At 51.3% G+C, this 12,793-nt stretch overlaps 1 protein-coding gene and 1 long non-coding RNA gene across 11 annotated transcripts in view; one reads left to right on the top strand and one right to left on the bottom strand.

Annotated features, from left to right (window-relative positions):
* The window catches only part of CATSPERG (cation channel sperm associated auxiliary subunit gamma), a 30,196-nt gene that overhangs the window by 7,719 nt on the left and 9,684 nt on the right, over positions 1–12,793 (bottom strand). For 4 of the 10 annotated variants that reach the window (XM_060398599.1, XM_060398595.1, XM_042230917.2 and 1 more), the window contains 12 exons: positions 7,841–8,012; positions 6,656–6,793; positions 5,618–5,677; positions 5,265–5,384; positions 4,366–4,416; positions 4,131–4,260; positions 3,159–3,270; positions 1,829–1,987; positions 1,625–1,737; positions 688–901; positions 316–378; positions 25–211 (listed from right to left, as the gene is read on the bottom strand). In XM_060398599.1, the coding sequence (XP_060254582.1) occupies positions 25–211; positions 316–378; positions 688–901; positions 1,625–1,737; positions 1,829–1,987; positions 3,159–3,270; positions 4,131–4,260; positions 4,366–4,416; positions 5,265–5,384; positions 5,618–5,677; positions 6,656–6,793; positions 7,841–8,012 (1,519 nt within the window). Of the gene's footprint in view, positions 1–24; positions 212–315; positions 379–687; positions 902–1,624; positions 1,738–1,828; positions 1,988–3,158; positions 3,271–4,130; positions 4,417–5,264; positions 5,385–5,617; positions 5,678–6,655; positions 6,794–7,840; positions 8,013–12,793 lie in introns of all 10 variants that reach the window. The other 6 variants (XM_060398598.1, XM_060398597.1, XM_060398601.1 and 3 more) reach the window with 2 other exon arrangements.
* LOC132657758 (uncharacterized) lies at positions 30–3,937 on the top strand. Its single transcript, XR_009596327.1, has 2 exons — positions 30–196; positions 523–3,937. It is a non-coding gene; the product is annotated as an uncharacterized LOC132657758 (long non-coding RNA).

The raw sequence follows: 12,793 nt of genomic DNA, 5'->3' as shown, positions 1-12,793 counted from the left end.
ACCACCCAGGCCCCGCCCACCGACCGTGCAGGACTTCTGGCTTCCGGGCGGTCAGGAAGACTGAGAAGCTGTAGCTGGTACCCTTGTCCAGGAAGATGCGCTCGGGCAGCTCGTTCTCGGCCTTGAGGTCGTAGATCTTTTCGTAGCTGGTCATGTCAACGTGCACACTGCCCGCGCTCCGCCGGTTGCTGGCCAGGTAGAAGTGGTAATCCTAGGCGACGGAGTGCGGGGCAAAGTCAGTGCCTGGACAGGGGAACGGTGAGGGGGAGATCCGGGCTCGGCCCCGTCCCCCGACTCGCCATCCTCTCCACGCACCTGGTCCTGCTTCTTGTTCTTCCACCAGCGCCAGGTGGGGTCGTGCGCTGGGTCCGCGTATGGCTGCAGGAATTGCAGGCACCGAGGGGAGGGGGTGGGTATGTCAAGACAGGCAGTGTCCCCAGCCTCAGTCCCTGCCCCTGACCCAAACTGAAAGATACACACCCAACCCCGGCTTTCGGCCCGACCGCCTACCCTCGCCCCCAGCCCAAAGCCATCTCTTCTGAGCCGAGCTAGATCCCCTCCTCGGGCCCCCTTCAGCCTCGGAAGCACCGAGGCGGCTCTGCTCTGCTCCGCCCTCCGCCGCAGTTCTCCGGCGTAGAAGCCCCTGCGATACCACCTCAGGTAGGACCCGCCCCGGACGGCGCCCACCTTGTCGTACTTCGAGTGCAGCCAGAGCAGGTAGTAGACGAGGCCCTGATAGACAGCCAGCGAGTTCTCGCTGTGGAAGCCCCAGGGCTCCGAGACACGCGGCGGCTGCGCGCGGTAGCGCTCCTGGCGCGTGTAGATTTTCGGGTTGGGCAGCTCCCGCAGGCGCATCACCGTGAAGGGGCAGAAGTTGGAGAAGGACAGCGTCGGGTGGCTCCTGAGCGGCGACAGTGGAGGACGGAAGCTGCCTTTCCGGGGATCCGCGCACCAGGAACCTCCGCGGGGCTGCTTCCCACTCCTGCACGGCTGACTACGCAAGGCTGATCCTGACCTACGCAATCCCTGACCTTCCTCCTCAGGTTCGGCCCCTGGACGTATTCATCTGCTTGTCCCTCAACCCCTCAGAACAGAGTCCTGGACCGCATCCTAGACTCTCCCCGACCCCTCCACGGCACCCAACCTTCTAGGGTTCTTCCACCTCACTCCTCCACCACTCCCAGCTGCCTCCCTGGGCTCCTCTGCAGGCGAGCAGAAGGGTGTAAAATCTGACCATGAAGTTCAAGTTCCTCCCTGTGACCACCAGGGTCACCTTTTCCGCCTGGTCTCCAGGGCACTTCATTGGCAGGGCATTCTGTCCATACTACCCTCCTTCTCAGTTGTTGATCACCCAATCCCCTTTCCACTTGGCACAAGGGGTTCCCCCTGTTTGGAACACCCTTGTCCATCTACCACCTCATCAGTTCTCACCCTTCATGCACCTCTTCCCGTTGAAGCCCTCCCTGATGCACCTTGCCCCTAGGCTGGTTAGACCCCTCCTCCTTTGAGCCCAAAGGCTGTCACTGGGGATGGCTTGGTCTCCACCCCCACACCCCAGAATGGGAGCTTCAGATGGCAGTGCCTAAGGCTCTCTGACTGTCTCTGTGGTTCAGTATCTTCTCACCCTTGCCTTTCCAAGACATATTCATCACTGATCTGCTGGTATATCAGTAGCTGCTCCACGGGCATGAGCCTCTTGACGAGCCTGCCCTGCTGGTTGTCTATCAGGTACACCAGCTGCAGTGGGAAGGTACGGGCCACGTGAGCTGGTGTCAGCCACCCTGCAGCTCCCCCATGTCTCGCCCACGCTGTCCCCCCACCTTGGCACCTGGTACAGTTTGTTGTCTTCATAGAAGAGGGTGACCATGGTCTCATTGGGGGCGTAGAGAGAGGACTGCTGAAGAACCTGGAGGTTGATGTACACGTCCCAGGCCTTGGACGGGAACAGCTGGTACACATGGTAGCTGCCCTCCAGGACATACCAGATCTGGGGGCATGGCAGCCAAGGGTGTGCGTGAGGCCCGTGGGCGCTGTGACCCCCACCCCTCCCTCTGAGGGGTGAGGACCCCACTCCCTGAGGGGTGAGTCTTGGGTGCTCACCTCCGGCTGGGACCAGGTGAGCCATCCTTCTGCTTCTCAGACCCCACCACCTCTGCTTCCAGCCCTCACTCCCCATGATACACTTCTTCACTGTTTCAGTCTGCTTGAGTTTTTATTACTTGCAATGTAACCATTCCTAATATACACACTGCCTGAAGGCTGGGGATCTGAGGGCTAAGCCCTCTTTTTCCCTTCTCACCCTTTTTAAGATTCTTTTTTAAGGTGGACCGTTTTTAAAGTTGTTATTGAATTTGTTACAATACTGCTTCTGTTTTCTGTTTTGGTTTTTTGGCCCTGAGACATGTGCAATCTCAGCTGCCCGACCAGGGATCGAACCCACACCTGCTGCCAAGGAAGGTGACGTCCTAACCACTGGATGGCCAGGGACGTCTCCCTTCTCGCTCTTTGCCCCATTCAGGGTCTCAGCATCCCCTTGGCCTCAGTTTCCCACCTCTGCACTGATGCCCACCCTCTCATCCCCTAACTCATTTGGCTGTAAACCCAACCTCCTCCTTAGCTTCAGCTTGGAGGATCCTCTCCAGCCTCCAGCACATCCTCCCTCCATGTGGCCTTCTCCATGAAGCCCTCCTGACGCATACACCCCCAGACAGGGTCTGAACTTCCATGGGTGCTGTTTTCCTCACTGCAGCCTTGGTTGCTCTGAACTGTCACTGTCTGGTAATGAATCCATCCTCCCAACTGGACTGGGACCCTGAGAGGGCAGGGCCCACAGCTGACTCACTGCCCACTATGTCTCCAGCACCAATCAGGTGTGCTGAGCTGCATGGCGGAATGAAAGAGGGCTCCCTCTGGACATCCCCTCATGACTCTGAGCACAGGCCCTTTACCCTGCTGAGTAACTTTGGAAAAGACACATCCTTTTTGAGTTCGAGGATTCTCAGCTATAAATGGAGCTTCTGCTGCCCTTCCATTACCCAGGGTCCCTGAGAATGTTCCCTCTCCTGGGCCCTTTTACCCTGATGGAGTGGGGGAAAAGAGAGACCCCTAGGCTTTGGGGCTGAGCAGAAAGGAAGTGGGGAGAGGGGAGGGCAGCCCACCTCCTCATTCTCGGTGACAATGGCCATGTCCCCTCGGAACGAGTTCACCAGGTACTTGATGGACAGCTCCTTGGGGAAGTCCGCCATGTAAATGAAGTTTTCACTGTTAAAACTGAAAGGGCAGAGGTGGGAGGTCAGGACACCCAGGTGAGACCTGGAGAATATCTGCTTCCCTGACTAGTCCTGACATGCCGCTGCAGGAACCATCTACTCGCTTCTCCGCCAGGCTGATGAGAAGGCACAAAGGAAGCCTTGGACTCTAGTTTCTGCCCCCCATCTCCAAACCCTCTGGCTGACCTGCCCATCCATAAACAGGAGCCGCTGACCAAACTGGCAGTTTCCCAACACCCCCACAGAGTTGGCTCCTGGTCCTCCAGCTTCCTGAAGGGTGAAAAGCATCCTACCCTCTCCCCGGGCCATGTCCCTCTATTGCTCACACAGGTTGGGTCCTCATAGCAGGTTTCATTTAAGAAAGGATTCCCACTGGGACTTCCCTGGTGGTCCAGTGGTTAAGAATCTGCCTGCCAATACAGAGGGTGTGAGTTCAGTCCCACATGCTGCAGAGCAACTAAGCTTGTGCACCACAACTAATGAGGCCAAGTGCCTCAGCTATTGAAACTCTCATGCCTAGAGCCTGAGCTCTGGAGCAAGGGAAGCCACTGCAATGAGAAGCCCGTGCATCATGACGAAGAAGAGCCCCTGCTCGCTGCGACTAGAGAAAAGTCCATGCACAGCAACCAAGACCCAGTGGAGCCAAAAATAAATAAGGATAAAACGTTGTTTGTTTGCTTTTTTAAGGACTCCCAGCTTTAAAATATCAGCTTCCCCTGTTCTATCTGTGCCCACCCCAGCCCATGTTTTCCCCCATGATGGTTCTGATCACTTCTGGCCTTGCGCATACATACCCTGAAAACTTGGTGACTTCAGAATGGAGCCCCACCCTACGTGGGGCTGGGGAGGCTGGCTCCATACCTCTGGAGGAGGAAGTTGCCCCAGATGAACAGCAGGTTGTTATATGGGTTGTAGGACATGCCCTTGGGGACCATCGGAAAGTTGGTATAGGACTCTGTCCCTAGAATCATCAGGAACTCCAGGCCTTGAGCTGGCAGGGGGCACAGGCAAAGTGGACACAGCAGTGAGGTGGGGTCGCTTGGGCCTCTCCTGGCACCCACCCACTTTTCCAGCCCCCTCTGCCTTCCCCTCCTACCATCAGGGATGAATTCCGGGATGGTGTAGAGCACAACCAGGTAATCATTGACTATAGGTGGGGAAGACACAGCAAAATCTCCTGAGACCCTGAGTTTTCAAGACCTGCAACTGAGCAAGTCCCCAGCTCCCCAACACGTCCAACCCCATCCCAACAGCTTCCCATTTGGGCCCACTCTTGTTGCTGTTGTTTAGCTGCTAAGTCATGCTAAGCTCTTTGCGACCCCATGGGCTGTAGCCCACCAGGCTCTTTAGTCCTTAGAATTTCTTCATGTGAATTATAAAAAGGCACTTCCTCTAAGAGGATACAGTCCTGTGAGGGCAGAGGACTTGATTCCTTGGCTGGGGAGCTCCAGACACAGCCTAAACAACTGTCCATGCACACCTGCTAAGTTGCTTCAGTAGTATCCAAACCTATGGACTGTAGCCCTAGAGGCTTCTCTGTCCATGGGATTCTCCAGGCAAGAGTACTGGAGTGGGTTTCCATGCCCTCCTCCAGGGGATCTTTCCAAACCCATGTCTCTTGTTGTCTCCTGCATTGGCAGGCGGGTTCTTTACCACCAGTACCACCTGGGAAGCCCTAAACAACTGTACACGGCAGCCCTATTCTCACTCCATCAGCTCACATCAAATCTTACTGTGAGCCACAAGGCCCTCCCAGGTCTCACATCTGCTCACGCTTCCAATCTCCCTCCCTCCCCTTCCCCCTCTGCTCCAGTCTCATTGACTTCCTCTCAGTTTTCCCCCTGTTCTCCACCACTGCCCCTGACCTAGCAGTGGCAGGAGCCACATTTCCTTTCTGTTATCTGTTGAGCACAGATGCCACAGGATGGAGCAGCAGTTCATAACCCCAGCTCCTGCCCCTTCCCGCTTAGCAGCCCCCAGTGGTGCCCCAATTACCCAGGTCATAGCTGACCACCTGGAAATACTTCGAGGAGGCAGGGCCTACAATCTCCACCAGCATCAGTAGATTGTAGTCACCAGCAACGAATGTGGCCCAGGTGATGGAGCAGTTGACAACTGGGGAGGGAAGGCAGAGGTCCAGAGAAGCACCTCCAGCCCCATCCCCCTCCACGGTTTCTGTGACTGCCATGCCTATCCTGGCGACTCTCCACCCGTCCCCAAGAAACTGCCCGTCTTTTCCCATGGCCTCTCCCCCGCCTTCCCTGCTCTCCTACATCCCCGACTGCCCCCCAACCTTCCCAAGCCCACCCTATTCCCCGCCCCCACAAACCCATGTAGAAGCAGGGTACCTAGAATTGCACTGCACACGGACCGATGCCTGGGCAGCAACTGGAAGGACACGAGGCCATCTGAGGAGCAGAGCAGATCAAGGCTCAGGCCCTTCCCAGCCCATCTGGTACCCCACCACATCAGCTCTTCAGTTATCCGGGGTTGAATACCTATGCCTCCTTCTTAGCCCTGGGGCACTCTCCCCCAACCGCCCTTTCTGTCCATTCACAACTGGCCTATCAGAACATGTCTGCCCGCTGGTCACAGTAATTGGCTCAGGTCTGAGCACATGACCCAGAAATGGGCCAATCAGAGTGAACCCTGGGATTTGAGCTAAGGCCAATGGGGGAAGAGTCTGCTGTCACTCGCTAGGGGTGACTCAAACCAGTGGGAGATGTGAGTCCCGACTTCCTGGATGCCATCTCTAACCCCTGCGAGGGGAGTACCTATCTGAAAATGAGGCCAAATTACAAGGCTAATAATGATAAACCCTTGAGTAGGACTCACCGTGTCCCTAGTGCTCTAAGATCGTCATATATGTCAACTTATTTAACCTTGATAGCAACACAATGATGTGGGTATTAGTATTCTCAGCCCCATTTTGCAAATGAGGGTAAGCACCCAAAAAGAGAGGTTGAGTTACCTGTCCAAAGCCACAGATGACTTGAGTTGGGTGTGTTAGAGCAGTCTGTCTCCTGAACCCATGCTATAATCCCTAGGCTATACTCCCTCGCCAAAGGATAGTCCTGACGGTCCACCCTGCAAGCCCTGGATCCAGCTAGCCTGATGCTGCACTGGGTCTTTTCATCTATATAAGTCTACACATTTTCTACCCTTAAATGATTTTTGAATTGGGCTTCTGCCCTTTGAAACCAAACACACTGTGAAAGATACAAAACCTCCCAACCCTGCCAAGCCCTGCCACTACAAAGGCATAAACTCACAGCCTGGGACCCCTCCTGAAGGAAGGGGTGAGAGGTGAGGGCCTGGGGTCAGAACTCTTAGGAGTGAGCAGGTCCAGAGGGGTCTCTTGGGCTGCTGGAGACCCCTGACCTTACCTGTGATGGTCCCAAAGTGGACGTAACCTTCGTGCTTGCCAGTGGTGAGGGCCATCACATACTCAGAGCCATTGCTGTGGAAATGCACGGGGCACAACCTCTTGATGCACTCGTTAGCCAGGACTCGAACCCATCTCTCTGCAGGGGCCAGCATAGACATTTGAGCCTGGGGCCTTGAGCCCCCAGATCCAACTATGCCTCAAACCAACATGCTCCTGAGTTTTCTAGCTGTCTAAGCCAGTAAACACCTTTCTTTGACTTATATCTATTCTAACCTGGTTCTTCCCACTGTCAAAGTTCCCTAAGAAAGAAAGTGAGAAAAATAAAGCCTTTGGGAACACTCACTAACTAATGAAATAGGGGTTACAGTGTAAGTTTCTGTGATCCTATAAGTTCACATCGCTTATTTACATGGGGCAGGGGCAGGGGGCGGGGGTCAGAAGAACTAGGGCTTTGATATCATTTAAAAGATGAGGCCGAATCCAAAGTCTATCTTAGGATTTCCCCAGTGGTCCAGTGGTTAAGGCTCTGCACTCCCAAAGCCAAGGGGCTGGGTTCAACCCCCGGAGCTAAGCTCCACACGCCACAACTAAGAGTTCACATGTCTCAGCTAAAGATCCCGCATGCTGCAACTAGGACCTGATGCAGCCAAATAAATAATTTTTAAAAATTAAGTCTTTCTTTTCCTCCCTGATCAATCTCCTTCATGGCTCTGCCTTTCCAACAGCCCATCTCTGTTTCTCTCTTTGTCTAACTTTCTGCCCCTCCCCAGCGCCTCACACTTCTCACTTGGTGCGCATCTCTCTCTGGTATGCCTTTCTGACCCTCTCTGTGCCTTTGCATATGAGCGAGCATGCACGTGAGTCTTTCTCTCTCTGCTCCCTCCCCTCACTCTCAGGCCTCTCTCTGCCCTTAGTTGGTTCAAGACTCCTGGGAAGGTCTGGATGAAAGCCTTGCCCCAACATACAGAGGGTAGGAGGAGGTGCCTACAGGGTGGGAAGTGATGCTTCAGGAGCTTGGGAAGTCCTTCCTACATCCCCCTCTCCCCACCCATGGTAATTCCATTCCCAGATGCCTCCAATGATGGAGTCCCTGAAGCGCCCTCCCTGGGGCTCCAACAGGCAGGTCCCATGGCCTAAGATGGCCAGGACGCCAGAGTATGTGACCCGGCCAGTGACCCCTCACCGCTGCCACGTTTGCTCTCGTAGAGTGTGGTGTAGGTGCCTGTGAAATAGTAGATGAGCTGGTTCTGCCGGATGAAGAGGGTGCTCTCAGTGGCAATGGCATCGTAGATGGTGGCGGTGAAGCTGGCTTGGGGGCAGTAGAAGGAGCCTACCCAGCAACTGTCAATGCTCAACTGCGGGGGAGTGGGGCCAGTGGTGAGCAGGTGCCCTTGATCTCCACTCCCGTGTCCCACCTTGTGGGGAGGCACCTGCTCTGACCACTGCTTGGGATGGACACATGTGGCTGCCCCCAGGGCCCCCTTCCTGCTCACCCTGCAGCAGCATCTTGGTGGCCAAACTTCCCTCAACAAACTTCCCCTGGAAGCAGGCGACCCAGGCCAGAGCCAGTGGGGGCTTTCAGTGCTCCCTGAAGTTGGGTAGTGCTCCATGTACTCAACAGGGCTCAGCACACCTGGTTCCCCAGGCCCCAGTCACGATTGTCCTCATGTGGATCCAAAAGATTCCATGCTTGGCCTAAGGCACATTTTAATAATCCTATTCTGTATTTTTTATGTTTATTTATTTTTGGCTGCACTGGGTCTCTGCTGCTGCACGTGGGCTTTTTCTAGTTGTGGTACAAGGGCTTCTCATTGCAGCGGCTTCTCCTGTTGCAGAGCACAGGCTCTAGGGCACGGGCTTCAGCAGTTGCGGCTCATGGGTTTAGTTGCCCCGCGACATGTGGGATCTTCCCAGACCAGGGATCAAACTCATGTCCCCTGCACTGGCAGTTGGATTCTTAGCCACTAGACAGCCAGGGAAGTCCCTATCCTATTCTATTTAAACAACTAGCTATCTGAACTCACTGACTGATCACTAACACTGACAATATCATTAACAGTGGGAAAGCACCACCAATGAAGGGCTCTTGCCTAAAAGATTGAGTATAACTTCAACCAAGCTTCTAGAACTCACTACCAGTTTATAGGCAATATAGGGTGTTGTGGCTAGAATTTACATGTTGAAGCTCTATCTCCCCAACATGACTGTGTTGGGGCCTTAAATAAGGAGATAATTAAGGTCCAGCGAGGTTATAAGGATGGGGCCCTAATTCTACTGGACTTTTGTCCTTATCAGAAGAGGAAGAGACACCAGAGCCACCTCTCTCTCCACTCACGCACACAGAGAAAAGGCCACATGAGGACAGTGAGAAGGTAGCCATCTGCAAGCCGTGGAAACAGGCCTCACTAGAAACCAACCCTGCTGACACCTTGATCTTGGACTTCCAGACTCCAGAACTACAAGAACATAAATTTCTGTGCTTAAGCCACCCAGTCTGTGGTATTTTATTATGGCACCCTGAGACTAGTATTCAGTACATAAGGTCAGAGGAATAAGTTAATTGATTCTATGAAGAAGAAAACAGCCAGGGCTTCCCTGGTGGCTCAGTGGTAAAGAATCCACCTGCCAATGCAGGAGACATGGGTTTGATCCCTGGTCCAGGAAGATCCCACATGCTATGGAGCAACTAAGCCCTTGAGCTGCAACTACTAAACCTCACATCCCTAGAGCCTGTGCTCTGCAATAAGAGAAGCCAGTGCAATGAGAAGCCTATGCACTGCAGAGTAGCACGCATTCACTGGAGTAGCACTCATTCACCACAACTAGAGAAAGCCTACGTGCAGCAATGAAGACCCAGAGCAGCCAAAAAAAAAAAAAAAAAGCAGCAAACAGTCAAATTCTATAGGACAAAAGGCCTGGCTTCTTAAATTACCTGGGAAAAAAAAGGTGATTGATGGTTGTGGGTTGGGGGAGAGCAGATTTACAGGTAAGAAGAGAATTAAGAGAGTTCACAACCAAATGCAACAGGCACATCCTGATTCAAGCAAACCAACTGTAAAACACATTTTTAGATAATGGGGGAAATTTAACTATGACCAGGTCAGATGATATTGGCTGAAACTGATATAAGCTGAAGCTGAAACTCCAGTACTTTGGCCACCTCATGAGAAGAATTGACTCATTGGAAAAGACTCTGATGCTGGGAGGGACTGGGGGCAGGAGGAGTAGGGGACGACTGAGGATGAGATGGCTGGATGGCATCACGGACTCGATGGACGTGAGTCTGAGTGAACTCCGGGAGTTGGTGATGGACAGGGAGGCCTGGCATGCTGAGATTCATGGGGTTGCAAAGAATTGGACACGACTGAGTGACTGAATTGAACTGAACTGAACTGATGATACTGGATTGGCTAAAAAAAATCATTTGGATTTTTCTGTAACAGGTTACAAAAAAATCCAACTGATTTTTTTTGGCCAACCCAATATTAGGGGCTTATTGTTAATTTTGCTGGGCATTATAATGGCATTGTGATTTTATTTCTTAAAAGTCCTAATGTGTTAGAGATATTTCCTCAAGTATTTCCAGAATTTACAAGTGAAATGGTATGATGGCTAGAATTTTCTTTCAAACATTCTAGGGAAAAAAAAGTAGGGCAAAAAAACCCCCAAAATGTTAATTATTGAAGCTGGGTTCATTATATATAAGTCTCTCCATTTTTCTGTTTGACTGAAAATTTCCACTAGAAAGTGGAGTTTTCTACTAACTTTTCCAACAAAAAGCATAAAAGAGATTTCCCAGTGGTCCAGTGGTTAAGACTCTGAGCTTTCAATGTCCAAGGCATGGGTTTGATTCCTCGTTGGGGAACTAAGATCCCACATGCTGTGCAATGAAGACAAAAAAAATAATTTTTTACTTTTAAAAAGTATAAATCAAAATAAAACTCTAGGCTCTGCTGCTAAGGGAAATTTTACCAAGTTGAGAGGAATATAAACATTCTCACTTCCTCACCTATTCAGTACATAAGAGATTTCTGCAGACTACAGACTTTGTTGCTATGCCTGGACAAACTAACCTGCACCCTCTCAATCTGTCATTTTGATTGGATATCACAATGTATTGCCCTGTTAATATTTAAAGTGCTGCCTCTGTTTTCTGGAAGAAATACTTGGAAAATTTCTTTGTTAAACTAGAAGATCATCACACCTCCCCTCTTCCTCCACATGCTTGAGAAAAAGAAAAGCTGTGAGTCAGCTGGATTTCTTATTTGAGCAGTGTTTGAGAGTTCTGACTCATTTTCCCCAACACGCAGCCTGTTGGGGTTCTCTGACCACAATGACTGAGTCAAGGTGGGCGAATGGTGAGCCACACCAAGTGGAAGGAATCTTGTGATTTGAGGGTTAGAAGATAATGGGAAACATATTTCCCACTGGATGTGGGCCTGAGAAGATGCAACCTTTGCAGTTCCAAGTGGAGAGATATTTGAGCATAAAGTCAATTGTTTGAGCAAGCTCTGGGAGTTGGTGATGGACATGGAAGCCTGGCGTGCTGCAGTCCATGGGGTTGCGCAGAGTTGGACATGACTGAGTTACTGAACTGAATTCAACTGAACTGAAAGTCAATACAGAGGAATCAGGTCTGAGAACTGGAGAGAGAGAGAGAGACTCAGATTTGGTGACACTGTTTGAAATCCTGGATCAAACTGAACCTGAAGTCCTGAATTTTTTTGGTTACATGAACTGACAAACTCCCTCTTCCATTTTTGGCAGGTGGCTAGTTGGGCTCAACTCCATTTCTCCCGTTTTCTTTGGTAATGGAGTTTTAGCAGGGTATGTGCCAGCTAGGTGGAAATTAGACTTCCCAGCCTCCCGTGCAGTGGATGTTGCCAACTGACTAATTCCTCAGCAATGGAATGTGACTGCAAGTGAAACTTGCTTAAGAGAAAATAGCTTGCCCTTCACTTCTGCTCTTTCTCCTTCCAAGCTGGCTTCAGTATGGACATGGGCATGACGCAGCTCCGATCACATGGGTCAGATCAACACCTGGGGCTTAGAGGATGGTGAAGCAGGAAAGTAAAAGAGATTGGGGTTTCTCACATCTGGACTGTTTGGCAAATGAGCAATAGCATCCATTTAAGCTGTTGTCTCTCAGGAGTCTCTTTGATACAGCATCTATTAATTTTTTTGTGGTGGGGGGTGGGGAGCGGGGATGCACCATTCAGCTTCTGACCAGGGATTGAACCTGGGCCACAGCTGTGAAAGCCTGGAACCCTAATCACTAGGCTTCTGGGGAACTCCTGTTACAGCATCTAAACCTGACCAACATAGGGCTAAAGATAGCTGCATAGTGTGTGTGTGTGTGTGGGGGGTAGGGGGGCAGGGGGTGTTCTTATGAGATCCTAGGGGCAGTTGACAGGAGTGCTGAGGTGTGAAACAGGAAGAAAGAAGGAAAACAGAGCAGAGACAGCAATGTGGGAAAAGTCCTTCTGGTTAAAAAATGAGAATAAATAGACTTTGATTTTGGAGTGATGGAAATTCTTTGGAAATAGATTTGGTGATTGCACAATACCAATATATTCAATGGTACTACACTGTTCACTTTAAAATGGTGAATTTTAAGAATTTTATGATTCTCATCTGGATAAATTGAAAAAAAAAAGGGTGCCTGAAGTTCAAATTGCACTTTTAATTCTCATGACATAAGTCCCCTCCTTTGCCCTCCAAATCTCTTCAGCAGAATTCATTGGCTATATCTCTCCTGTGGGTGTGTTTTAGTCAGGAGCATGAAAACTGAACAAGGTCTGCAAAGACCTGGGTCAGAAGCAGAGAGAGCTGACAGGACAGCTCTATAAACCAGAGATATTCTATAAACAGAAGGAGTTCAACAGAAGCAGGAATTCAGAGCCAAAGGGAACTGAGAGAACATTAATCCACATGGGGTTGTCAGAAATCCATGTGTGGAGGACTTCGTTGGTGGTCCAGTGGTTAAAAACCTGCCATTCAGTGCAGGGGATGTGGGTTCTATCCCTAGTGGAGGAACTAAGATCCTACATGCCTTGGAGCAACTAATCCCATGGGCCACAGTACAAAAGATGCCACGTGATACAATGAAGATCCCGCGTGCTGCAACTAAGACCTG

This window comes from Ovis aries, chromosome 14 (genome assembly GCF_016772045.2).
Source record: "Ovis aries strain OAR_USU_Benz2616 breed Rambouillet chromosome 14, ARS-UI_Ramb_v3.0, whole genome shotgun sequence".
Lineage (NCBI taxonomy): Eukaryota > Metazoa > Chordata > Mammalia > Artiodactyla > Bovidae > Ovis > Ovis aries.
This window is presented reverse-complemented; position numbering and strand designations above follow the sequence as displayed.